This window comes from Anarrhichthys ocellatus, unplaced genomic scaffold, assembly GCF_004355925.1.
Source record: "Anarrhichthys ocellatus isolate YVR2014 unplaced genomic scaffold, GSC_Weel_1.0 scaffold55, whole genome shotgun sequence".
NCBI lineage: Eukaryota > Metazoa > Chordata > Actinopteri > Perciformes > Anarhichadidae > Anarrhichthys > Anarrhichthys ocellatus.
Genome location: NW_022280085.1, coordinates 192,570 through 220,522, shown reverse-complemented (window position 1 = coordinate 220,522; position 27,953 = coordinate 192,570). Strand labels below are relative to the sequence as shown.

The window sequence follows — 27,953 nt, the reverse complement described above, 5'->3', positions numbered from 1 at the left end:
GAACGATTACATACATCTAGTATGATATTTCGTACTGTGTAAACACAGTGAAAATATCAAATACTTATTTTTCTGATCTGAATTACTAAAATCACAAACTTAGTTTATGTATAGCCTAAATATTTCCAGGGTATTGCATACATATTTCCTTATGTTTGATGTTTTGACACTGCAAGTGACAGATGAACGTTACCATAATAGAAATATAGTTGATATAATGAACGTGAGGATCACAGGCTGTTGGAGTTCTTAAGAAGCACACGAGGGCCGCAACAAACACCTGAAGCAAACTCCTCCTCAGCTGCTAGAAGCCTGTAACACTACATGACTGACAATCACAGGAGCTTAGTATTCATTTCATTGAGCAAATAAAACCACAAATACATTCACTTCACAACTTTATCTTTATTAATTTACTGGTTATTTTGTTAATGTCAAGATATTTTCAACCTCTCAAGCAATACAACGGCAGGCTTTTGAATCATCGACTTTTAAAAAGTTGAATGCTGAAACCGGAGTGTGAGGGGAATCATCACTGTAATAAAACAGATGTTCATATTCCATATTTATTTGCTGTATCTGAACAAGTGAAGCATGTTGTAAAATTGTCTTTACACACATCAGAGGAAGCCAAACAGAGCACACCCGAGTACAAAATGACACAATAGGCATGCCTTCATGAACACCATTTGATTTGTCACTCTACAGTAGCGCTTTCTAAAACTCGTGAACATCAAAGCATCATCGTACATCACAGAATGAGCAAACTGCTTCACACGCCGCTGTTTTTAAATGTGCTGACGGAGGACGAAGGATGATTAAACGAATCAGTACTTTTTAAGATGTTTTACCGATAAACATTGATCCTGGTGAATTCTATAGGTAACAACACTCTGTACGTCATCAGATAATTATACACACTGCGATTTGTATGAAAGATCACATAATAATGGCTGATTTCTCAAACACAACTAACCATTACTTCTCAACATGTCAGTGTTTCCATCAGGCATCTTTGGCAGTAAATCTGATACAGTGATGAGTGTTTAACCATCAAAGTGATGGGTTTTAAAGAGGGCATGAACACATGATGATTCTCAAAATGTTGAATTTATGAACAGATAACCCCTTCACGTTCTCATTCATGTCCAAAACGTCTTTAACGGCTGCTGCTGTTTCTAATCACCTCTGTCCCTGAAAATGATTTGAACAAAACGATTGCGAAATATACACAAAGCAACCAAGAGTCACCTACCTAGGGATTACAAGCCCCGTTTCACCGTAGAAGCCCAGTAGCAACCGAAAGCTACAATCCAGTACCTGTGCTTTAACTTCACCCACAACTTTGTGAAACCATTAGGTCAATGAAGACCACAGAGGGGACACTATTTCATGACGTTATGTCACAAGTCGTCACAAACAGAGTTAACAGCTCTCACTTAGACAGGCAGCACACAGCATGTTACTTGCTCTCTCATTCTCTTTATTTATATATCTATATAATGATTTTATCATTTCTGTACACACCCCTATACAAAGTGCAGCTATATATATATCACATCATTTACACACAGGTCCAAACTCTTTTTTAGTACATCGGGATTTAACTCAGTAACTGTAATTATCAACCTAAAGCGAAGTCTTCGTAGACTGAACAATGAAGAAGTGACGGATTTAAAGACTCTCCAAGAGCTAAACAGCGTAATCCCACGCAAAACATAACAATGACCTCAAACATCCCCAAGCCCACACAAATATATAACCAGACTGTTTCAGTGGCGCATACTAGGTCTACATCATGGCAAGACTTAACACAAGAATGATGTTGAATACGTTTCTACAGTCTCAAAACTTGTGTATCAATTAAAGGACATTACAAGTTGTAAGACAGAGATGAGCGCTGAAGGGTAAAATGTTTGCAGAGACTAAAGGAAGCACAGCTAACACTACTTTCCTAACTCTACAAAGTGCTAGTGTACAGGCATCTGGACACTAGATTGTGTGTAAGAAGACAGCAGGCCTCCTCATGCTATGGAGGGCCGAACCTCATCCTGAAGAAAAACATTCAATGCCAAGACAAACACATCATCTCCCATTGCAGCTACACGAGGCAATTTCACACGCTGGCAACTCCAAGATGATAGTGAGGACAAACAGAAAAACTTTAACACAGCGAAACCACAACAACATAACGTCTATGAAGCTTCGTTCCAGAGGATTTCATTGGGACGACGAGACTAAAGACAGACTATCAAAGAGAAGAGCTTTCTCTGGACATTGCAGCGGACTTTTTGCGACGCTGTTATGCTGCAATTTCTATGGGCACAGAAGAGTTCCTGTGTCTATATGCTACACCAGAATGTACATTAAAAATGTTGCTTCAATTTCTAGCAACACAAATTTGATTATAGCTCATGTCCCCAAACATTTCAGGTTGTGGTTTAGACTGCAGCAGCCTGGTGAGATCAACGAGAGAGACAGAATGAGCTAAGAGGGACACACAGATGCAAACACAGACCGATGTTACCCAATAAAAACAACCATGCATAACACACACACACACACACACACACACACACACACACACACACACACGGAAAGAAAAAGAAATAGCAAGGCTAGCACTAACACAATGGCAGTATGTGTTGTGGTTGGGTGTCCTAGTCCCAAGTTGTCACACAGTGGGGTGTTATATCATACAAAAAGACAATGAGAACGAGCAAGCAACCAATGGAAGAGCAGCGGGGAGTGAACGCAGATTCGCATGTTGGCCGAAATGTAGCAGTCTGGGAAAGTAAAAAGTGCAGCAGCAGCATGAAAAACACAAGGGCTCAGACTGAGTGATGCAGACTGGACTCCAATGACAGTACAGGGGCTGATGGGATTTCAAGGATACTGCGCTACAGTAAATAAGTGTGCCTGGTAGAGTGTTTACAGTGTGGCTCCAAACTACAATAAGCAAGGGAACGCTTGTTTAAGTCAATAATGGCAATTCTAGCAGCTTTCTACAGGAGGACAATGAAAGACGACTAGTGGAGTTCATCACCATGTGGTGCATTGTAATGATAGAGAGCATGTGGGAGAGATGTTCTGGAGGAAATGAAGGAAAAGAACATTCATGCGAGTTGAACACAGTGAGCTTATTAAGCTGTTTGGATGGAAACTATTTTGGAGACAAACGGTTCATTTAACTTTATTAATTCAGGGCCTTAATCAGGTTTGTATACTGCTGGATACGGACATTAAAGGGTGTATATAGTGTAGCTGATAATGAATCATGCTTTATGTTAATGCTTCCACCAGCCTGTATTTACACATAATTTGGAGAATAAGTGCTACGTTTGATAGAGAAAGATGAGCGTCTGTGTATGAATCAGCTGAACGCTGCAGGGAAACACTCAATGAACAACTAAGTGCTGCCGGTGAAAACGATGCTGCCTATTAAAGACGCACACTGCTAAGCTTCGATTATGTGCGACCGTTTGAGGGCGTTTGTGTGATTCGTCGGGGAGAGCTTTCACAGTAATCCTGTCTGTGCATGTACGCGCTCGTGTGTGTGTGTGTGTGCGCTTTTCATCTGTACAGCGACCTTGTGTGTGTGTGTGTGTGTTGTCTTTAACTGAGCATGACTACAGCGTTCCTCTAAAACCAACGTTAACATGAACAAGTCTGGTTACCATCTACCGTTCACATTGTCTCTTCCTGTTTGCAAAGCCCCCCCTCTCTCTCGGCCCATATTTCTCCCCTTCTTAACCCACGCCAAGGCCCCTCAGCGGCCCCTACAGGCCCCACCTCCCTCCTCTCCACCAATTACTGGAGCTCCTTCATCCTGTTGAGAGCGGAGCCGGCCTTGAACCACTCGATCTGCGTCTCATTGAAGGTGTGGTTTAGAGTGATGGACTCCTGGCTGCCATCGCTGTGCTTGACTACTGCCGTCAGGGCCTGGAGGTAGGAGGCAACCGAGATCATGTGTCAAACATTTATCCTGTTTATCTTCAACGTAATGTTAAGAGAAGCTCGGCTGTCCTTTGGATCGGTGTTTCATTAGTGCAGAATATTCCTCACCTTGCCGGGAACAAGGGTTTGCAGCCCATTGATTGAAATCTTATCATCGGGGCGAATTTTGTCGTAGTCGTGGGGCTCGGCAAAAGTCAGAGGCAGCAGGCCCTGCTTCTTCAGATTAGTCTCTGGGGAGGAAAAAGAAAACAGATGGAAAAATGAGACGTAACGGCAACACGCCGGCTCACACTGTACTTCCATCAGGTAACCAGAGAAGGGCTCCTCGTCTGTCAGTATATCGGTTACACAGAAATACAAGGTCACGGAGATTAAAGCATGCGTCTCCAGTTCTCATGATGAATTAGCTGTTCCATTTACACAGAATTCATGTGATTGGAAATGTTATTAGTCAAGACCAAATTATGTTGAAAGCTTTGTAGACAGACATGCAAACTATCAACTACATGCAACAGCATTTATTTGATTGTTTTTCTGGTTCTGAGGAACTCCAGTAATAAACTGGCCCTAATGGACTGCAAGTATAACTTGGAGACTCTCATAGACACTCCTTATTCTGGCAGACTGTAAACATGCCAGACTAAATAATCATCAGCTTGCTCTGGAACCCAAACATACAGATTAAGATATTGCTGCCCTGTTGCCTCTACATGTGTGTAGATGTATGGGTAGCTAGAATTCCCGCCTTTCAATTGTATGCCTCCGCCCAAACAGTCAAGTTGTAGTTTACATCCGCGTCTGCCCAAAATGTGATCAATTCCTCATTTTATTCTTTTAGACATTGGTGTGAAATTGTCATCACTAGCATATGAATTCTTGAGTTATGGCCAAAAATGTGTTTAGTGACCTTTGACCACCAGATTCTAATCACTTCATCCGTAAGTAGATGTTTGTGCTAGATCTACTGAAAGTCCGTCCAGAGATATTGCGTTCACGAGACAGGAACGAAAGGACTACCCCAGAACATCGCGCCACAGACTCATAATAGAATTGCACGTGGCTGCAGTGATGCAGATGATGTTTGCATGTTTTCTCTTTCTGTGCTCTGAAACTTACCGTGGATTCTGGCAAAGCTTTTGACGATAATGGCGCGTCCTCCAAGGTGTCGTGGTTCTAGGGCAGCGTGCTCTCTACTGGATCCTTCTCCGTAGTTCTCATCTCCAACCACCACCCAGTTCACTCCATTGGCCTGGATTATACAGTTAAACAAAGACAAAGAAAACATTTTAACTGCTGTCAGGACGAGGACAGAGAAGACAAGTAAAGTCCCATGGAGGAGATATGTTGCTGGAACTAACGCGGTCTAAAACAACAGTCCTGCAGTAGATCAAGCCTTCGTATAGGTTCACGGTTATAAAGTTCAGTTCATCAACGCACTCGGCCCATCACACTCACCTTGTAGTGGCGGGCCACATCAGGCACACCTCCGAACTCTCCCGTCAGCAGGTTCTTCACCTTGTTGATGCCGTCATTGTCAATGTTGACTGCACCAATCAGCATATTGTTGGAGATGTTGTCCAGGTGACCGCGGAATTTCAGCCAGGGCCCAGCAGCGCTGATGTGGTCAGTGGTGCACTTTCCCTTCACCTACACCAGCGGAGGAAAAGAGAGGACAGGAAGTTAAGTAACAGATAAGAAACAACGGCTGTTACACACAACATTTAAATAATTCAGTGGAGTTTTAAACAGCGTTGTGAAAGAATGAGCTAAAACATGATAATGTAATATAATATAATATAATATAATATAAGTCTTGTAATCTGCACTAGTCCACCACAACTTTCCTTCCATTTCACTGCTCACCTTGATGAGGATCCTCATGTCCTCCATGTCTTTTCCGTGCCACCTGTCGAAGGGCTCCAGAAGCTGCAGACGGTTGCTGGAGGGGCTCACGTTCACCTGAACAACATCAAATCAGAGAAAGATGTAAATGTTCTTCCTAGAATATTTTCAAAGGATAGTGGGGCGGACAACTTCCAGATCAAACTGAGTTTTATTTATACACCAACAAAAATGTTTGTCTTTTTCTGTCTAGACAACGGTCACATTACAAATTTTCTGTCAAAACAAGCCTTGATCACACTGTTTCTTGTGCTGGTTCAAACTCAGCTCACTAAAAGGCTGTTTATAATATAATAGTTGGGATCAGATACTGCATCTTTAAAAAAATATATAAAATCAAAAATACCGTTACTGAGGTGCCTTCGGCGGGGGGGTACTGGTAGGTGTCCTGGCCCGGGTCGAAGTCTTTTGAGGGGAGCTCGTCACCGGAGGGGGCTTCCAGCTTGAACTTCTCTCCATTCGGAGCGGTCAGGTAGTCGGTCTCTGGGTCGAAGTCGAGGGTCCCGGCGATCGCCATGGCAGTGACGATCTACATTGAATTACAGAAAAGGCATTTAGGGTGAGCAAATGTCAAAGCCATCGAGGGAAACTCAAATAAGAATGTCATTGTCAAGTCCTCCACACAGCCACTATGCTGTATGCATGAGCTACTGTAAGCCTGTCTATTGAATCGCTGAGCTTGTTGTTGTTTTTTTGCTTGGTGTTCAACCTTTAGTACTTCTTACCTCAGGAGAGGTGACAAAAGCATGGGTAGCTGGGTTAGCGTCGTTCCTAGCGGTGAAGTTCCTGTTGTAGGACGTGACAATTGTATTCTTCTCTCCTTTTTTCACATCCTTCCTGAAGAAAGTGAAAACACAGAGCATGTTAGTCTGATGCATTGTGTCGAACCTACATCACTCAGAGGAATTCTTTTGTTTGATCTTTGATACTTTTGTGCAGTGAGCTACCTGTTTCATATCGGTTTACAAGACTAAAAGTCTACCGGCCTGCTACTGGACTACAGTGTACATTACAAGCAACAACATGAAAGTGTTGGCACAAACAACATTTTGATGACTTCCCTGTTCTTACAGCCTTACTAGAGGAAGAGCCATTAAAGGGTTCATGAGTAAATCTCATGACATCTGCCTAAAAGATTCACTGCATATAAATGTGTCATTTTGGCCTCTGATTAATCCTACAAGAAGGTTTATCAAACATCCAAAATTGGAAGAGTTCTGATGAGCATGAAGATTGATATTTCTTGTGTAAAGTTTTTTTTAAATGGTGCACAGGTAGTATGAGAGGAAAGGTCACCAGAAACACTAGTATTCATATAAATATTCACAGTACATTTAATGGAAATCCAGTCAAGAACCAGTGTTGGTAAAGAGGAAATACTCCGAAATCAACATCTGGAGATACTTCTGCAAAATGTCGTGGCAATCTGGCCAGTGGTTGTTGAGGTATTTTGGACCAAAGCATTGGCAGAACAGACTAATCAACTGTCATGACGCTGCTACCAGTGGGGCACAATTAGCCAATTACAAATGAGGTTCATACCTGTCCCACTGTCCGATGCAGGGTCCACACGCATTGGCGAGGACGATTCCGCCAACATCACTCAGGATCTTGGCCTGAAAGAGGGAAAACATGAACATTTAAAAAAATAAATCCTTTCCTGCATCTTCAAACACACACGATTGTATAAATGTATTATGTGTAAAAAGAAAAAAACAGGAACAGGAAACGAGCTACCAAAATGCTATGGGTCACTTGCTAAATGTTGGGGAGGTTCTGACTCACATATCCATCTCTCTCGATAGTGGCACGGATCTGCTCAGAGCCAGGGGTGACTGTGAACTGGGCCTTGCACTTCATACCTCTATCCAGAGCCTGCTTGGCCAGAGAGGCCGCCCTGCCCATGTCCTCATAACTCGAGTTGGTGCAGCTGCCGATCAGACCTGCAGGAGACAAAGTTCAATGTTTGTAAGAGGAGAACTGAGAACAAGAAAACTAAAGTAAATGTGTATACAGTTACAGTGGCAGGTTGGAAGTATTCATCTAAATTTGTATATGATATGAGAGGAAAATTGTTGAAGAGGAAAACACACAAAAGACAAGCAAGTCTGTACTTACAAATCTTAATCATCATAATCATATTCTAGTCATTCTGTCAATGATTGGAACTATATTGCAGTCAGTAGTAATATACTTTGGAGGACCGCATGACAGGGCTGTAATGTGACCTCATCATATCTGGTCAACAACACAGTTCGCAGGAACAAAAATAAGAAATATCCAATTTCTCGAAACAAAGCGTTAAAAACATGGACGATTGTAAGATAAGACAGCGGTGTCACAAATACTGACCAACTTTAACCTCCAGGGGCCAGCCGTTCTTCTTAGCTGTCGTTCCGATCTGAGACACGGGGTGAGCCAGGTCAGGGGTGAACGGTCCATTGATGTGAGGCTTCAACTGTGAGAGGAGGGAAACCACGCTTAATGAAGCAATGTCACAATTTGAGTAAATGTTTGTTTATGCTATAATATAGATATACATATATATATATATATACACACACACACACACACACACACACAATAATATTAAAAGAGGAACACTAAAAGCACAATTAAGCTGCCTAATGCACCATTATAACCACATGATACCAAAAACAAGACAAAGTACATGGCTAAATGAGAAGTGGGTGCTGTATTGTATTTTATTTTTTAGTGAACAGCACTTGAAATCTTCTCAGGAAAGCTTTTACTTAACATACCAGCATAACAAAAATGGTAGGTCAGTGATTCTTGGTTTACCGCCCAGTGTCAGTATATAGGTCATTCATCAAGCTAATCAATGTTTTAATTAACAGGTTTCTATGATGACGCTTGTCTTAACGTAGCACGCCCTAATCAGATTATCTAATACATAACACTGTGACTCCTGTGTCCACACACAGTGAGCCCCACATGTTTTATGGTGGTAGGACTTAAATCCATTCTACTTCCTGATTCTAGCTAAGTTTGTATTGTATTCACACTGGAAAAGTGACTAAAAGAATAATATTTAAACATGCCTCATGCATACTAAATACAGTGTTCTGTTGATGGATATTATTCTCTCATAAGGCAATGCACAAAGGAAGTGGAGAAGCTGTTCACAGCTGGAAAATAATTAAAATATTTGGGGGAGGTGGTGAAAGACTGCTCCAGAAAATCTTGGTTGGTTTGGACATCCTAAAGTCTGTTTTGACCATTCCAAAAGTATAGCGAGTTCTTTGCATACTACTGAAGCAGCACCATACCATAACTATTAGTACGACAGTAAAGAATAGTATGTAGGATGGATTTGGACATGCCGACACGACTGATGTTTTGACTCACCTCGCTCAGGTTAATCTCTATGACCTGGTCGTATTCACAGCCATTATCTGGGACCAAGTCATCTTTGAATTGATCAGCCACAGCAGAAATCTCTGAGAGGGGATGAAGAAGGGGACACCGTTGGAGGTAAGACACAGTGAATAAAGACTAAACAGACAAGAGACTAACAGTAGGAGACTGACCTCCACGGCCAGTCTTCTCCATGTACGTCTTCATGCGGTGGTTGTAGGGGAAGATGGACGTGGTGGCTCCAATTTCAGCACCCATGTTACAGATAGTGGCCATTCCTAAAAAAAAAAATAGAGTGTCACTTTACCCTTGGAGTAAAATATACTGCCCCAAGTTTGAAGACATCGAGCAAGATATGGATGTTAGTTTAAGCCGTCTCCTGTCTATGACTTTCGGATGTAAACACAGAGAAGGTCTTCCACCAGCGTTTCAGGTCTCGTATTGTATCTCATCCTTACCAGTGCAGGAGATGGAGTCAACTCCAGGCCCATGATACTCCACAATGGCTCCAGTTCCGCCCTTCACAGTCAGGATGCCAGCCACCTTCAGGATGACATCCTTTGGAGAAGTCCAGCCAGACAAGCTTCCTGTCAGCTTCACTCCAATCACCTGAAGGGAAAAAACAAAAACACACAGGTTTAAACAAAACAAACCGATTAAGTGGTTGAAACTTCTCATGAAATAAAAATTTATATACAAGATTTCAGGTGTTGAGAACTCACATTAGGACACTTGAGCTCCCATGGGATTCCAGCCATGACATCCACGGCATCAGCTCCACCCACTCCAATACAGATGGACCCCAGGCCACCGCCATTGGGAGTGTGGGAGTCGGTACCAATCAGCATCACTCCAGGATAGGCATAGTTCTCCAGGATGATCTGTCCAAATAAAAAGGAACATTCACAGTCAGCCACACATTTTTCCCTTGGGACATACAATTTCCACAGACTGCTATTTGAAATAGACTACTTTCCTGGAAGTGTCCTTTTCTGGAATGATGAGTGTCTCACAGTCTGACACTCATCATTCTGTAAAGTGAAGGTCAAACATCCAAGAGAAACAATATGCGAACACATTTTCCAGTATTAGAAAAGCCATTTACAGCATTGTTATAAAATCAGTGTACTGTACCTGATGGATGATCCCTGATCCGGGTTTCCAGAAGCCTACTCCATATTTGGCAGCAGCAGTGGCAAGAAAGTTGTACACCTCCTCGTTTACTTCCTGTGTTACGGGTGAATGTGGAAGAGTTATAGTCATATATGATACTGGAGTATCCGTGATGGAACCAAAACATAATAAACTTGGCTGCAACACTTAAGCCTGAATCCTGTACTTCAACAGACAATTTGATTAAACTGTCAAAAAACAACAACACTAGGTCTTATGGCATGTTCTGGTTAAAAGTATAATCATTCAATGGGATTGTAACCACACACTGCACTCAGCAGCCACTCTTCCATCACATGTACAGATCCCTTTGGCAGTAAAATTACAACCCTCTGCATGCACAGTGCATTCTCCCGTCACATGTGCAGCCCACACTGCTGCATTGGCTGAATCAAATGACAACATGCTTTCATGATGTAAGTTTAGTTTTTATTACCGGAGTGAATATATTATATTTCTTTATGATATTTCAGTTAAAGTACACAGTTTATAACTTCTCTCTGCTAGTTGTTTGCTAGCTAGCTGTTACAATGTTGGATGAAACTCCTCAATTAGCATGCTAATTGAGGAGTTTCTTAAATTTCTGTAAAACATTTAGTGTACGAATTAGTTGTTTACTTTAAACCCTAGGTTTGCACACAGCCCGCATTGTTGGCTCAAATACTCAAAGTACCTTTCCCCATCAGTTAACTTGCTAGCTAACTACAAGGTACATTTCACACAGTAGGTAATTGACAAATTAAAGGATTTAGTTGGTGAATGAACAGAATATGTCTGCTTAATGGTATGTGAAGGGTTTGTTTACATCTGCATATGACATGGTAAACACAGCCTGGGAAGATAACCCCTATATTACATTTTATTTTATTTCCTGTTTCTTCCCATGGAAAGTTTACACCTTGACAATTCCCAGAATTTTGCAACCCTACTTCTGATGTCAATTTGCAACCGATGACTGTACCATAAAACTATATGTATAATATACTGGGTATAATACTCTATCAATCTGTCCTAACCTTGGCCCTTTGCAGATCCTCCGGCCCTCCGATCTGAGCCTCGATCAGGTGATCACAGTGGATGGTGGAGGGAACCGCCACCCTGGGCAGACCGCTGCTGATGAACTGAAGCATTGCCATCTGAGCAGTAGCATCCTGCATAGCCACGCGGTCTGGACGCAGGCGCAGATAGGTGCGTCCGCGGTCGATATCCTGCCCTGCTGGATCATCCAGGTGACCGTACACAATCTTCTCCGACAGAGTGAGGGGCCTGCTGAGCCTGGTGGCGTGGATTAATGGAAACATTCTTTAAAAACTGTGATGTGCTGGACATGAATTGTAGATACTATAAGCTAAAAACTTGTAATATCTATACAAATGTATTTGAAGTGTTCTTGCAGTGTCCTTCTATCTTGTCTGTTGCAAAGAATCATGGAAAAAGCCCTCAATACCAAAAAGAAACTTATCAGGACAGCAAACACTTTAACTTTTCATATAATAGTCATATGACAGCCACACAAAAGGCTTTTCCTATTCCTGGATTACAGCATGTGTTAAGCTCAGTGAGAGAAAAACACCAGGACGTCTAAAGTTAGCTCCGTGGGCCCGGCTGGGTCTCACAAGTCAACACTGTGATTAACGCTAAGATTAACTGTGAAGCTGTAACAAACACCAGCTATTCCTCGTGAGCCAAACTGTAAATCAAACTCTGTATGTTCATGTGTATTTCTGAGATGGGCAACCGCTGACCTCCTGCGCACGATGTTGATGTTCTCGTGCATCTTCTCATAGTTAATGCTGGAGCCGGGCTCAAAGCGGCTCATGGCCGCCTTGGCCTTGGCGCTGAAGGCCGCGGAGACATGAATACGCCTTGCCCCGGTTCCAAGGGCGAGCTAGACCAGAGGAAACAGAAGACGGTTTTGAGGAATAACACCATAAACAATGTTTTACTGTGCAGTCCACGACTAACACATTCAGTTCTGAGTTACATAATAACTATGAAGGGGAAACGGAGGCAATTAAAACTTGTTGTGCTGTATTGTGAAGACTGAATTTGAATGTCAGGATTTTGTTCATGCTAGTATTGAGTACAGGCTGTTAAAATACTGCCCAAATCTTCCTGCTACAGCAATATCAGACGGTATGAAGCCTTTCAAGATATTTCTTTCAATAACTTAAAAGTCTGCAATGTAAAGCTTTATTAGATAGTTTAATCAGGACACTGCTTCAGGTTTTTGAGTAATTTGCAATAGGTGAGGTCATTTGCCACTACCAGCAAAGCAAGCTATAATAATATCATTATTATACCCATGCCAATGAGTGATAGTAGGCAATACATACCAGATGCTCTTACTATCTGACCCTCAGTGTTGATATTCAGTGGAAAGTCACTGTGCCCAGAAAAAACTGGGTGAAAGTTTATAGAGCTCATATTTCAGTTGGTAGCCTCACCTGCCAGGCTGTTAGTGACTGATACAGTACACTGTTTACTATGTATAAGCACTAGAGGTAACAGGGGAGCACTATTAACTACAAACCAGATCTGTGTGAATAAACCAGCTGCAGTAGAACATTTGCTCAGACGCCCTCACACTGACACACTACTGGGCAGCAGGCTCAGTGTTTCAGACACTTATTTTGAGAATAACAGGTAGCAGGTGGTTCATAAAGAACCTGTTTGAATGCATAGTTTTCATATAATGTCAACTCAATGCAATAATATGCTATCTACCGCGACCCAAATAATAAACTAAACGTGATTTATAGGCGAGACTGAGGACTGTGGCCTTTTACACATTGTCAATTGATTCTCCTTAAATGTAAAAAAAGACAATGTCATCCTCTCATAAATGTTGGCTAAAGGAGTTAAATATGGTAAATCATAAACTCAGACAACTCAACCACGTTACTCTGGCAACCATTTTCGTCTTCTTTCTCCGTAACCTTGCGATCACCTTGCAAGCATCAGTGCACCTAGAGCCGTTCTTAGCCTCTAATCATTTAATGTTGACTAAAGTTGACACTGCTATTAACAATAATACGGTATAATATTGGTTGCTGTAAGGTCGGTAATAGTTTATAACCGTTCGAATGCGTCGCTGTCGTGAGTCAAGCGAGGACACTGTGACCTGTCTCGAGCGGCTCGGTGCGCGCTCTACTCTATTTACCCGTCGTCCGTCAAACTTAAGCAATGGCGGCTTTACTACACGATATAACATAGCTGTTGTCACACATGTACTCGATATCAAGGCATTTACGAACTCTGAAAGAGTAAAATAACGTTTTCTTACCCGCAGCCTAGTGACAGTTAAGCAGTAAGACGCCATTTTGTTCACTGACAAAGATGAATGTGTCGCTCACATGTGACGTAACAGGATGAAGAAGCCCGTTATTTTATCATTGGGTTAAATAATAAATACAAAATATTAAATATAATAAAGCTTGTGTATAAATAAAGCAATGTTTTTTATAATTAAAATAGAATATTGTCAATATCATTAAAATAATAATGTTTATATACGTGTATATATAATAATATGTAATATATAATATTGTGTCCCGCAGGGTTAAAAAGTTCTCTGCATTTGACCCATCCCTATGTAGGGAGCAGTGGGCTGCCAATGACAGGCGCCCGGGGAGCAGGTAGAGGTTCAGTGTTTTGCTCAGGTACACTTCGGCATAGCACACGTAGCTGCCAAGGATCGAACCGCTGACCTCGCGGTTACCGGTTACCCCATAGCCACGGTCGCCCCAAAATACAACGAATCATTGTTATTCTTAGCACCAGTATTAGTAGTAGTTGTAGTAATAACAACTGTTTGACTATTATTCCATAAACGTATTGATGAGACATTAACACCAGTTATATTCCCTTCCAACAGTCTTTCTCTGATTTCTCTATTACGTTTTTACATGACTTATATGTGCCAGTATCCTGATAACGTGGATAAACAGGCAACTAGGCAAAACTTTACTTTATACTCCTACTGAACTTCCTTTCAGAGGAGAATTTAGTAATTTTACCCCACTACATTGAATTTAGTAATTTTACCCCACTACATTTATATATGATATGTCAGTTTTCAGAATTTACCGTCCTACAGAGTGTAGTATTATTTATTTTCTTCAGTAAAGTTCTCAAGACTTACTTAACACCATATTTATAATGTAATATAATAAATAGCATGCTATCACATATAATATGATATCAATATAATGAGTATCTTTTCATAGTTTAATGCAATATTGGACACTAATTGCATAAAAGCATAACATAACCTTGGCTGGAGGACACTGAAGTAAGCAAATGTAAAAAGTATATTTGGGCTTTGTACCATGTGTTCCATTGGTGCGTCATTTCAACCCTATCCTATTTTGATCATTTTCTCTACCTCTAATCCATCACACAATACTTCAAAATACCCTAAAGCACGTCTTATAATTTAACACTCTCATTACCACACGCCATTTAGTGATAAGAACACCATCTCCCACAAGCCCCTGGTGAAAGTCAGGTTTCTTTAGCTGCTGAGTGGACGATGCAGCCCAATAATCTGATGGTCCTCCCCCATCTCAGCCAATAGAGACTCTGTTGCTATCACCACTTGTATTTTTAGCAAATTGTTCAGCACCACAGAAAACTACAAATATCCCTCCGCCAATTAAACTAGAGCCCGCAAGGTAAACATAGAGAAAAACGGCCTCATTTTATGATTTTTTGGCGTCTCTGATTTTCGAGGAAGACTATGAATTGACATCTTGTCTAGAAAGTGACCAGTGAGTGAACAGTTATCTTTTTGTTTTAAGTATTGTTATTGTTGTTGTTTTAAAACCTTATCCGCTGGTTAATAATAATATAGATAACGTGCATGGAGATAACATTAATGGTTTGTTGAGAGGAGAACATAATGCACTAATGCCGTTATATGGAATAATAAAGCAGCAGCTACTATAATATGAAGAAAGTAGTCCCTGCCGTCACGGCCGTGTGGGCGAGTCACCCTGTATAAATACGCCGGGTTGTCAAACAGTAAAGTTTCTCTGGACCCTCCATGCAAACTGTCAGCTGAAGACAAACTGGGAAAGCCTGTGGCCATTTGAGAATTGGGGCAGCAGTTAAGACATTCAACAACAATAAGGTGAAAAATATCTAGTGGTCAGCATCTGAATCACCGACTCGACACATCCGCCTTGAAATCCGAGACAACACAAGGGAATTATAACAAACGCAGGAGTACAAGCGGAGCTAGTGCATCAGTGACGGTAGGTGAGTAATTCAATGTCAGCCGGTGTATGAAATAGGTTAATTATATTTAAATGCACAGGCGTGTTCATTGTCAACAGCATGTTGCTGTGTGTTGATGTCTTCTTGCTTGGAAGAAAATGCTCTGCCTGAAATGACTGACTGCACTGGTTCAGCCATTGATTGAAGACTCCTCTTTTGTTTTCGTCTTAGCCCGTTATGCATTAGCTGAAGTGACCCAGTCTGCTCAGCTGTCATGGGTATTTTCCATTTCATACCGTGTTTGAAGGGGTTGTTTATGCTGAGGAGATGCTCTCCTCTTCAATGCTCAGTTAGCACATACTGGTTCCCCACTTAATTAGCCTTATCCTTTAATTTACAGTGACATTTTGACACAGGTGTCAGCTGAACCAGTGTCCTTTCTGCTCCAGTGCCTTTTGACTTGACATATGGCAGTAATCCCCAGGTAGACCCTGTCCCCTTATTATCATCCGAGCCTGTCATCACACAGGCAAACCTGGAGGATATTTCTCCAATCTCAACCCTCGTCTTGCACATTTACCTCCATTATTTGGCATCTGGTAGATGTGCAACATATTCCCAATTCAAAGAGGTCTATAAACATCAATCTGCTTAAAGTTCTAATGGGAGGAAATTGAAGTATGGGGCCTTTTTGTAACAAAAGAATAAAATCCTGATAACATCATGTGCTGTTGTATTGAGGTTGTATGTGTGTGGGGACCTCTCTGTTCAGCACAGGCCTCTCTATATGTTGTGCTTAACCCTCATTTCTAATCTCTCTTAAGGCCCTTTTGCTTTCATATATCTGCACATTAGCTTGTGCTACTTGTAAGCTCGCCGTGGATGTGCTGCTTAAATAGATCAAACCTGACATGCAGTGGATACTTTGCAGCACACAGTGCCACACATTTGCGGCTCTGATAATGAGTCGATGTAAACAAAAATAGCACTGTAGAGCCTGCCGTTGCTCTGACCTGCAACAACAGGCCTGTAAAAATGTATCTAGCTCCCTTTTTCAAGGATCTGCAGGTGAATAATACAAATATGAGCACAGCAGAGGGGATTTATCATTTATGAACATGAAAGATTGGGGGGGGACTTTTTTTTTAAAATTGAAATTTCAAGCTGTTCTTTACAATTTAGAGCATTCATTGCACTCTCAAAGCAACACATCTACACCTATTAACTGAGCTATTCCTTTAATGTCATTGGATGACATTGGACATCGTGTGTATCCTGCTGTTGCCTCTTTATAATGAGAGAAATGCTGCTGTAGGTAGCTTAGCCCGCGTGTGCACACAATGTTTTTCGTGATGATGGCTCGTGCAGGTGACGGACCTCCTGTGCTCAAAGATCCCATTTTCTACAGTCACTCCCACTCACTTTGAACTCGGGTGGTGGAGAGGAATTTGCACCATAGATGATGCAAAATGGGGCCCTATTTATAGCCCATTCCAACCAACCCCCATCTTTTTCTTCAATGTCACCTTTTTCATGCGAGAGGGGAAATGTAAATCTCGTCTTGAAATGTCCCTCCCACAGCCCTGCGCCCAGCCTGTGCAGCTTTATCTGTAATAACATTAGAATTGTCTTTAATCGGAGGCGTCTTCCTAATCTTAGCCTCCGAAGCCCCATCTGGCAGGGAAGTGAATGTGACTGAATTGTTTGTGTGCGTGTGTGTGTGTATGCCTATGGGGGGAGGGGAGGGGGTTATTGCACGAACTGCATGGTGGGAAATGGTGTTCTGGGAAGTCGACCAACTGCCCTGCCATTTTACACCTTCTTTCTTTGAGAGTCTTGTAGTTTTATTGTTTTGATTATGTTCTTCTTCTAGCATGTCATTTTCCATTCGGTTTGACTGTGCATGGGCGGGGGAATGGACCCTGTGTGACTGTGTGAAAGCATTAAGCAGGAAGCACTCCATGGGATTCAGATTATGAAGGATTTATGAAGCCCACAACACGGCATCTGTTGCATCCGTCAGTAGATCCTGCAGTCGATGAAAGCAAAATATAAAACGCGTATAATTGCTGTGTGTTATTGAATAAAAATAGTCATGGTGTAAGTTAATTTGCTCACTTCTTTGCTCACTTATCACACATCTAACAAATAAACTGTATCTTTGCTATCCTGTCTTAAAAAAAACGAGATTCCTAAAGGCATTCTCAACAAATTGTCCATTTTTTATTTTTATTTGAATGTTTGCCCTCACAGGTCAGCATACAAATCTCTCAATCCAAAGCGTATTAAGCCGTGACACTTCCACTGGTCTCATGCATGCAGACTTGAATATCCCTTGCTTTCATCAGATCAGTGATCTAGCTTTATGGAGGCTTGAGTGTGCCATTCAAATAATTATGTAAATCAATGAAACGTCCCACTTAACTGATACATTTACCAAACCGCTCCACCAAGTTTCTGTCAGTTTATTGTGACCAGAGGTACCTTAATTAGCAGCCTTTCTTTACTGTGATGGAGTCTGTGCGTATTTTTTTTGGTTTTGTTTTAAATTTTTGAAAAATTGCAATAGTTCAAACTGGCAAATAGCATTAATATACAATTTCTGATATATTTTATTGCTGTGTTTAGACGAAAAACAAACGTGTCAATAATATTTGCTTACATGTATATCACCATTAGTTACTGAGAAGGTCTATTTGCTCTGCTTTCTATGTCTATAAAACATAAACATGATTAGTCGTCTACAGCTGGATAGCAGTGTCCTTCCCTCTTTGTTTTTCATCCATCTCCCTTGATCTCTTCCTCTGGTTCCTTCCATGTAAAATGACCGCTTTCTTCTGTTTCCTTCTCCACAGTCGGGACCTGACGACATTGTTGCATATCTGTGAGGACAAAAGACGGCCTGCAACTTGCTGCCCCCGCCTTCAAGGTGCCTTTACCATGGTGACACTAAAAGAATCCTACACGTTACAATAAGCCAGAGGAAGAACTCCTTGTCGCTGTTTCGTTGCCTCTGCGTCATTTCGATCACTTTGCTCTCAGGGCGGTGCTGACCTGGTGCAGCCATGCATCTGGAGGTGAAGGTCGCCCTCAACTTCATCGTGTCCTACCTGTACAACAAGCTGCCTCGGCGTCGAGCTGACTTGTTTGGCGAGGAGCTGGAGAGGATACTGATGTCTCGTTTTGAGGGCCACTGGTACCCTGAAGCACCTCTCAGGGGCTCAGCGTTCCGCTGCATTCACCTGGGAGCGCCGAGGGACCCCGTGGTGGAGTTGGCCGCCAAGAGGAGTGGACTGGACACGGAGGAAGTGCGTGCAAATGTCCCTGCAGAGCTCAGCGTGTGGATTGACCCTTACGAGGTATCCTACCAGATCGGGGAGAAAGGGGCAGTGAAGGTCCTCTACCTGGAGGACCCTCCGGGCCTCGGCTGTGACGGCGAGAGGGCCGAGGGGGTGATCAGAGAGGGCAAAGGAGACGCGGAGGCGGAGGAGGCCAAGAGTCTGGGCTTTAACCCAGACGCTCAGGTGTTCGTGCCAATTGGAAGCCAGGAGTCTCCTGCCCTCATGCCGTCGCTCTCCAGCTCTCCCACCCCTCTGTCTGCCCAGTCCTGCCCCGGGCTCTTCAGTTACCCCAGCTCCAGCACGCCCACTGACCCCGCCACCCACTCCTCGAACACCTCGACCCCTTCTCCGCCCAGCGGCGGGCTGCCCTACCTCTCCGCTCAGCAGCCGCCCTCCACTCTCCCCGCCGCCCGTCCTCAGCCCATCACATTCACCACCGCCAGCTTCGCCGCCACCAAATTCGGCTCGACCAAGATGAAGAAGTGCAGCGGGGCCGGGTCGGCAGCCGGCCCCGGCCCCGGAGCCGCCATAACGCCTACCCAGAGGATGCTCACCCGCTCTCCCACCACCATCTCGGCACCAGAGCTGCTCAAGCACAAGCCCCTGTCTCTCTCCTTGCACTCGCTCGGAGGTCCCATCGCCAGCCAGCTCTCCCCCAACGCCAAAGAGTTTGTCTACCCAGGATCCCCGGGCCCCCTTTACTTTGATGCCGATGCCCAGCCCATGCAGCCACTTGCTAGCCCTTTCCAACCCCCCCACGCTCTCAACACCCATCCGTCCTTTGACCCGTTCTCCAGCCCTCCCCCTGCCCAGAGTGTGGGCATCATTGGCAGCAACGGAGGGATCCCCTACATGGAGAAGCCGCCATTCGTCGAGGGTTTAGGAAGCTACAACCTGCAATATCCTAGCCAGTCCTTCCAGCCCGTCGTGCTGGCCAACTAAGCCTTCATTTGTAACGCTAACAACTGTTGTAGGAGGAGGTGGGTTTGGACATTGATGCTCCAGATCTTTTCAGTTTTTCTAAGAAATTGATACTAATACAAGTTTAGAACTACAAAGATTTAAAATACCCCGTCCACTGAATAATTCATGTGATTGGTTTTGTTCCTCCATTACCCCCCCCCCCCAGCACCCCCCCACCCCTGACCTGTAGTCTGTTGCCGTTACTCATCACGTTCTGTGTGTTTGCTTTGACAGGAATGGGTAGGGTGGGGTGTTCCTTTCTACCTTGAGTGGTTGCCAATCATTTGTTTTTGCATTGAATGTTAATGTGAGGGGCTTTTTCTTTTTTCTTGACTTGTTGTTTAATGGACCCGGCTGTAGTATGGCTCCATTTTGCACTGCACTGTCATGCTGTGAAAAAGGACCTTGCCAAGTCCTGCAGGGAGCGACGGCTGTGGGAAAAGCTCAGCACTTTGCTCTGCAATCTGCTCTGCCCTACTTGCAACAAATACAGAGGTGTGTGTGTGCGTGTGCGTGTGCGTGTGCGCGTGCGCGTGTGCGTGTGTGTGTGTGTGTGTGTGTGTGGTCCTGCTCTGTTATGTTGTGGCTCAGCGTGATGGAGAGACTCATTGTTTGTACGGTGGGCCCGTTCCCCTTGAAAGGCACTCGTGCGCACGCACATTTTGACACTGTTGTTGTTGCCGGGCGTAAATCGGAGGCAGTTTATCGTCAGCTGGAATGTGTACATGACACGAGTTTAAATGGAAGTGAGAGCAGTGGAGGGAGCAGAAAGAGAGCATCGGGGTGTTAAGGCAGTGTGATGTATAAGAATGTGTTGTATCTGTCGTGGGGGGGGGGGGGAAGGTCAGGGAGACCTTGGTGAATGTGAAAAACAAGTAAATCTTTGTATTTTAAGACGACGACGATGCGCTGATACCTCAATCATACAGACTGGGATGCAAGTTATGGTTTCACACATGTATTCAAATGGAGAGACACACATAGAAATATGCGCACAAATGCACAATTCCAGTCAGCAGTGTGTGTGTGTGTGTGAGAAGGTGACGAGGCGTAGTGGATGCAGCAGTTAAGCAGTAGGATTGTGATAAATGGCTTGGTATGACTTTGACTATGAAGGAGAGGTTTTCCTCTGCAGGAAGGGGGGGAAGAGAGGGAGATAAGAGAGAGAAGGGAAGACCGGAGAAAGCGAATAGAGAAGCAGCTCGAGGGTTCTGTTGCCTCTGTGGCTACCAGGCTGTATTGGCTCAGAGAGCGACACTTTGACACCCAGAACACGTTTCTGGTGAGCTTAAATGGTATTGAAGCCAAAGGCTAACACTATTCTCTCCCTCGTCTTGTGATTCTTCAGTGATCTGTGGCTGCCAACAACGGACAAACCAGAATGGTACAGTTACAGGTTGCTCTGTCTCTTTCTTTTTGTTCCCCAGTTATGTGAACAAAGATGCAACGGTGAATGTTCTTTCACTGGTCTGTAGCTTTTATTGGCTGGCTTGTCAGATCTCTGGAAGTCTGCTGTTTTGCTAACAATGGTTTGTTTACCAGCCGTGTCCACGGGATTGTCAGTTAGTCACTGCAGGGAAGGGTAACTCTCAGATGTCCATTTGAGCTGTCCAGCACTTTATTACTGGGCTCCTGAGGCGGTGTGTCGCCCACAGACACGAGCGCTGACACCATTCCTTTGCCCTCTGTTTGGAAATGGCACATTTTTATTCAGCTATCATGAAATGCTTTAGAGATTCAAACGGGAGCTTAATTTCATTCAAGTGCATCAAGCTGGTGAGGAGGCGCAGTTGGTCATGTCCGTTTATTTGAATGTTTTCAAGTCTGTTTTTGTATAAGATGACCCGTGGACCCTTGACTTGTGCTCACGCTGGTTTTGCAATGTGACAGCTTGTCATACGCATGCGAGTTTGTATTTCTTTTTTTTTTTTTCTTTTCAAGGGGAATGAGTGGAGAGGTACACATCGTAAAGGGGAAAGATTTATAGTTTTATGTTTTGTAATTTATTTCCAATATTTCTATATTTTTGTTTTTGCAAAATGATCACATACATTTGTATGAGTAAGACATGACAAGTCCAGGAATATGTATATACAAAGTTCTTATGTTCAGATTCTTTGTTTAGTTTCTTACATGCCGAGGTTATTTTTCCAGAAAATAACATGAATATATGCAAACTGAGACAAAAATAAAAGATGTACAGAATAAAGTATTGAATGTGTATTGTACCTTGTGCAGAATTTGTCTAATAAGACGGGTAAATGTATTTGTTCTTCAAGTTGGATTTGAAGCTTAAGATGTGAATGTTTACAGTGGGTTTGTGTGGGAAAGGATGGCTGATATCACACTTCTTTTCAGAGTTTTCCCAGGGCAGCCTGACGACACTACTCCCATAGGCAGTACATTTAAACCAAAAAACCTTTTCAGTGCAATGTCCATTCCCCCCTTATGTGAATTCACTGCATATTGTGGTCGCCCCGCTTATTTTCCCCCTGAATAAGTGTCCATCACTGGGTTTCGTTGTTTGTTTTTTTAGGGGGGAGGGATTTGAAAAACTATTATAAACCATTTCTCGTCAACAATACTGAATAACTCCCCTGTTTTTTGTCTGTGCTACTAGAGTACCTAAACCCAAATATATATTTTGACCTCCCTCATATAATATCTATATCCCACCTCATTCTTTCTCAGTGGGCTCTCTTCTCCCCCACCAGCCTGGTCCCTTTGGTCCTGATACTATAGCCATATCCCAGACTGTCTTTTGCGTACACGGATGCTCACCCTTCTCCAGTGCAATGTAATGCCATAATTTAAATTACCCTGAAGGATTCAAGGGGTCTCTACCTCTCTGCACCCGGGAATGGGGAAAAAAAAAAGAAATCCAGTATATCTCCTCTTTAGGAAGACAGTGTTAACGGCAGGTTTAAGAAGGATAAAGGAAATGAATGTGCTGTGGATGTGATCTGTTGTTCGTCAACCCTGGTTGAGATGGCCTGTGGAAAATACATGAGGAAACATCTTTTTTTTGTGTGTGTGTTAAAGAGATGTTTAGTCTCATGCATGTCCAAAAAGTCCAAGTGACAACTTTTTAGTTTTTTTTTTTTTTTTTTTCCATATTTGTCAGATTATTCCGAACAAACGAGGTGTGTTGTTAAATTTCCTCTGCGTACGAATCGGGCTCTTGAGGTGAGGGATCTGAGGATGTGAGGCGTTGCTGTAAAAGCTGTTTTGCCCTCGCGTCTTTTTAAGAGCGAATGCTGGTTTGTTTCCCACTTGAAAAGAACACTTTGGTGTTTTTAAACTCGCCACAGATCGACTCTAAACGCAGGCTATTCCACGATCAGGGTTGAACATCAATGAGGAAAAACAAGAATTTTGTATTCTGATGTCCTTTTGCTTATATCGATGTGTGCGTTTTATTTTGCACTTTGGAATATTTCATTGTCATAAAAGAAGTTTATTTTCTATGTAAAAAATTTAACATTTAAGATTAAAATAGATATAATTCAAAGTTCAGATGATGTATAAATATAGTGCTTTCTTTCCTGCCTGTATTTTATTATTTTTCCTATTTTGTATCTGATCTGTACACCCTGTAGATGTGTTATGAATCTTTCACTACTCAAATGCAATGACCTGTTTTCTGTGCTGCCCCCCCCCGGGGATGGGGAGTTACTACTGCAGTTTCTTATTGTATCAGATTCTTTTTTAAGTTTGTAATAAAAAAAAAAACAGATTGGCAAAAATAAGCATAGCAAAGAAGCTGATTGTGTCATCCTCCTTGTTTCTGGGTGTGCAGAGCCATGTGACTAGATGGGAGAAATTATTTTTTCAGCTTGGTCACAGCTCCCTCTCACCTCTTCATGTGTCGTACTTGGATGTGGAACATATTGGAGACCAAACACTATGAAAAGACGATGCAATGTGTTCCTGGGAGAAGCCTCTCATTGAAATGCCGGAGCTCTTATTGCGGTAAACAAACTCCAGTGATGTTTGATCAATAATTCAAAGCGAGCATGAAATTCTCAAATGGTGAGGAGCCAGATTGCTCACCACCCACCTCAGCTGGACCCATCCCAGCAGATATTACTTTAAATGTCATCACCCAGCGCACTTGTCTCTCTCCTTCTGTCCGACCTGTGCTATAGTGTTTATTGTCGGACGCGGCCAGCTGTGAGGCTCGGCTCGCTCGTGTGAACGCGCTGTGCTCTCTGTAGTAACATGCAGTGGTGTGACATTAACATGCATGGCCGGGCTCCTCCTTGGCGCTCCTCCGCGTCTCCATCGCCCACTCGCTGCATCCCATCTCCCTCCCTCCCTCCATCTCGGCTCACATGTTTTCAACTGCATCCCTGTTCTCAATCTCTCTATGTCCATCCCCTTGCAATCTTATTTGCTTCCCCAATCCTCCCTTACCCCCTGCTCTTCCCTCCCTCTCCTCCATCCTTCCAATCACCTGATCCTTTCCTCTGCTTGCCCCCCTCCCCCTCCCCCTCCCAATTCCCAGAGCCCCTCCCTTGCTTCCTCGCTTTCCTTTCTCCAAGCTCACACACCCATCCCGCTGGTCTTTGAGGCTGCTGCTGCTGCTGTTACGCAACGCTGCTCCCCAGTGTGTCGATGTGATCATTACGCAACATCTCCGACTCCTCTGGAATACTGATGAGCAGCAGGGCAGAGGCGATGAAAAAAAAAACAGCAAGGCGCAGGAAAACACAATCGCGACTACGCGTAGAAGACGTGCACATGGGTGGTGGTGCACGTGCACGTGTGCCTCAAGGATGAGGATGAGAAAGACGTCTTCATCCATCCTCCCCTTCTTTTGTTATCTATGGTTTCTTTGTCTCAGCACCAGTGTCTCCCATTCCAGCTGCTGCAGCTGGTTGGCAAGGTCAAGCAAAGAGCCCGCATGTCATTTAATGCCAATTTATTTCAATTGCATGACACAAGATACAGTTAGAACATAGTACTGGAGGTTGCATGTATCCTACACTTGTTTAGGACAGTACAAAAAAACACCAAACAAAAACACGCCTGTCATTGGCAGCCCACTGCTCCCTAAGTGATGGGTCAAATGCAGAGACAAATTTTCCCCTTAAAGGGATCAATATAGTATAATAAATAAAAATTTAAAAAAAATTAAATTGAAATTAAAATCGTGGTTGTAATAGTGCAACAGCTATTACTATCTTGGTCTTTAGGTGGAGACAGACAGCTGCAGACCGAAACTGCTGTTGCTATTATCTTCCTTTCCTATTGGTGGCACAGTTTAGCATGTGTAGAACTGGAGAATTTAGACCGTGCTACACGACAATGAGAGTTACAGCCGGTTCCATGAGGTGCTTTGCATCAAAAAGAAAGAAGAAATTGCTACATACCGTACTATAAACTATAAACCATCTTGACTAAAAGACTCTCTTGACCAGTACCTTTAGTCAGCCTGATGTGGTACACTTTAATTTACTTTAAAAAAAAACAACTAAAAGTTTGCATTCATCAACTACATTGATGTATAAACAGCATAATGTAGCCAAATCCAAGTTTGAATGTCAATGCAACATAAAACACGTTGCTAAGAAATGTCTCCCAGGAAACTGGAACGAACACGGAATCTATCAAGAAAACACAAAATCACAAACGGATCCGGTGTATCTCGATATAGATCGAGCTTCAGTAAATAAACAACAATCCACACAGTGATTAAAAGATGCCGTCTTCAGCCGATGTTCGCCCCAAGATCAAGCACTGGCTTGCACAAGGACGGGTGGCGCTATAATGCTATTAAGTCATCAACACATGACATTACAGCAAAGATGTTATGCTTGGTCTTTTGACAGAGCTGTACAAGAGACCATCAACCTACCCATTTAAAAACAGTTTTCAGTAATGGTTCGCAGACATAAGTACACTTGGTGTAAAATATTTTAAAAATTAAAAAAAAAAAGACAGGTTTACTGGGTTCCATGCATTAGGATCCTAAACTACAGAGGATCTGAACTGGAAGCACAAATGACTTTGGGGCATTTCTATTGAGTACATCATAACAATTTTACACACAACATCATCGAGGAAATAAAACGAGCAGTACGTAACAGAGTATTATTGCCACACTTATTTTCTTTTCAAAAATTACGGCGATTATGAGCAGGAGCCGACCGATGACGAAATGTGCATCAGCCAAAGACACTTGAGATACAGAGTCTCATAACAGTCTGTCATTTACTTACTAATTTAGACACAGACTCGGTTTAGCAAAACAGGAACTCAATTCATCAACTCAGAGTCGAGGTTTCGCCAAATGGAACGAAGCTGCTTTCTTTAAATGTGCTTTCTGCTTCGACTACCGCCACTTTGTAGCCCTGCTAAACTGTCCGCCATTCAAAATAGGAAGTGCTGGATGAGGTAAACAAGAGTGTGCCCTGTCCTTTGTGTGTTCAAACACATGCTGTATGTATATAGAGGGAGGGGGGGAATCCCATAAAACTATATAAATCTGTATTTTTTAAAACAAGCATCCAAAAGCACAGTTTACCCATTGATTTCCCTGCATTGGTTTCATTAGAAGTATTGTTCCTCAAAAGGAAATAGAATTATCCAACATATTGTTGCACATCACAATCAACAGATGCATTATTACCATCAGAATAAATACAGCACTCGTTGACTATTTGGCAAATATGAGGAATAGCATTGGGTTAATAAAGACACAGTCAGAATTCCTGTCTAAGGAAATAAAGACCATGAGACAATCATGTTATTTACAACGTTTAGAAGCAGTCGACTATGGAACTGGCTAAATCTTTTTCTTATATCAATCCAGCCATCACACCATGAGCAGGAAAGTGGCTATAGCGCCCTCCATCTGCAGTGTGCAGTAAAATAAACATCCCTACGCATCAACATACCCCTCCATCGGTGAGGGCCCTGGAGATCATCAACTGCATTCTAAAGTAACCTACAGAAAACTACAACTCTGTCTTCATTTGTAAAATATAGTCATCTTCGAAGGAAAGTGTTTCTTCTGTAAAATTAAAATCTTGTGTGAGGCTCTGGAAACTGATCTGAGGTTAGTAGAAAAGGAAACTAGGTCACAGTAGCTTTAAATTGAAGGTCATGCATGTTTTTCCCCCCTAATAAGCTACTCTGTCTCCTGGGGGTGGAGGTAAACAAGGAAGATACCTGCCACCGTTATAATCTTCACACACACTGTGTTTTTGAAGAAAAAGTGCAAGAATGAATTACTCGCTGATACACGCGGATGACTATGTACAAACGGTTTTTCGTGTGTGCGCAGAGGCGTGCATGTGGGTTACAAGACAGAAGAACTGTGACTGAACCTCATTGCCGACCTGAGGTCTTTGCTTCCTTACTCTGCGAGCTGGAAGTACCACTGTGAATCTGTCTCCCGCATTCATCGGTCCTCTCCTACCCTGGCGTGAGTTAACCAACTCCCTTCCGAGTATTTTAAAAAGGAAGTACAGACACAAACATGAGTGCGACACAAGGAAATGTCAAGGGGGCGGGGCCAGTGTGCACTGTTCTAAATACAGGACTTCTAACTTGACTCATGCTTTGGTCCGCTAAGAAGAAGTGCTGTGCAGTGATAAAAACGGATCTGTGTGGTGTTTAAAAGCCTATAATTCTTTTGTACCAGTCTGCTCTTTTCCTATTTCCTGACTGTCTTGAAACTGTCTCAGGACCGACCAGACTTTTCATGTGTGTGTGTTTGACCACGGGAGTGTCCACAATCGCCCGCCTTCCTCTCTTGAGTGTAGGAGCCAGGCGCTCTCCACAGGCCTTCCTGTGACCACCGCTCCCCATCATGCCTCACTGCCTGCCAGTGTGCATCCAAAACTCCAGCATCGTGTAACAAAACAACATCTGGAGCATGGCACGGCAACTGGAGGTCAGTGAAGACAACAGTGCAAATTTAGAATCCCTTGGTGGTTTGTGTCTGTGTTGAATTCTGCGAGGAAGGGAGTTCTGCTTTATGTCTCATTGATATTTTTTTTTTTTTGGGGG

The 27,953-nt window shown here is 43.0% G+C and overlaps 2 protein-coding genes across 4 annotated transcripts; one reads left to right on the top strand and one right to left on the bottom strand.

Annotated features, from left to right (window-relative positions):
- Positions 1 to 385: 385 nt before the first annotated feature.
- Positions 386 to 13,768, bottom strand: LOC116396342 (aconitate hydratase, mitochondrial-like). Its single transcript, XM_031870897.1, has 18 exons — positions 13,697 to 13,768; positions 12,156 to 12,298; positions 11,427 to 11,685; positions 10,372 to 10,464; positions 9,960 to 10,118; positions 9,696 to 9,846; positions 9,411 to 9,515; positions 9,229 to 9,320; positions 8,212 to 8,317; positions 7,645 to 7,802; positions 7,402 to 7,475; positions 6,585 to 6,696; positions 6,206 to 6,388; positions 5,821 to 5,916; positions 5,413 to 5,604; positions 5,074 to 5,206; positions 4,066 to 4,187; positions 386 to 3,942 (listed from the first exon to the last, which is right to left on the bottom strand). Exons 1-18 carry the CDS (start codon positions 13,730 to 13,732, stop codon positions 3,811 to 3,813), a joined length of 2,346 nt encoding a protein of 781 aa, XP_031726757.1. The 5' UTR covers positions 13,733 to 13,768; the 3' UTR covers positions 386 to 3,810.
- Positions 13,769 to 15,158: 1,390 nt separating this feature from the next.
- Positions 15,159 to 23,683, top strand: tob2 (transducer of ERBB2, 2). Of its 3 annotated transcripts, XM_031870964.1 has the most exons (3): positions 15,159 to 15,668; positions 18,486 to 18,559; positions 18,673 to 23,683. In XM_031870964.1, the coding sequence occupies exon 3, from the start codon at positions 18,696 to 18,698 to the stop codon at positions 19,911 to 19,913; it is 1,218 nt and encodes a 405-aa protein (XP_031726824.1). In that variant the 5' UTR covers positions 15,159 to 15,668; positions 18,486 to 18,559; positions 18,673 to 18,695; the 3' UTR covers positions 19,914 to 23,683. The 3 variants fall into 3 exon arrangements, with proteins under 3 accessions (XP_031726824.1, XP_031726822.1, XP_031726823.1); XM_031870962.1 differs by having other exon boundaries at positions 15,160 to 15,668; positions 18,486 to 23,683; XM_031870963.1 differs by having other exon boundaries at positions 15,160 to 15,672; positions 18,486 to 23,683.
- The last annotated feature ends 4,270 nt before the right edge of the window (positions 23,684 to 27,953 follow it).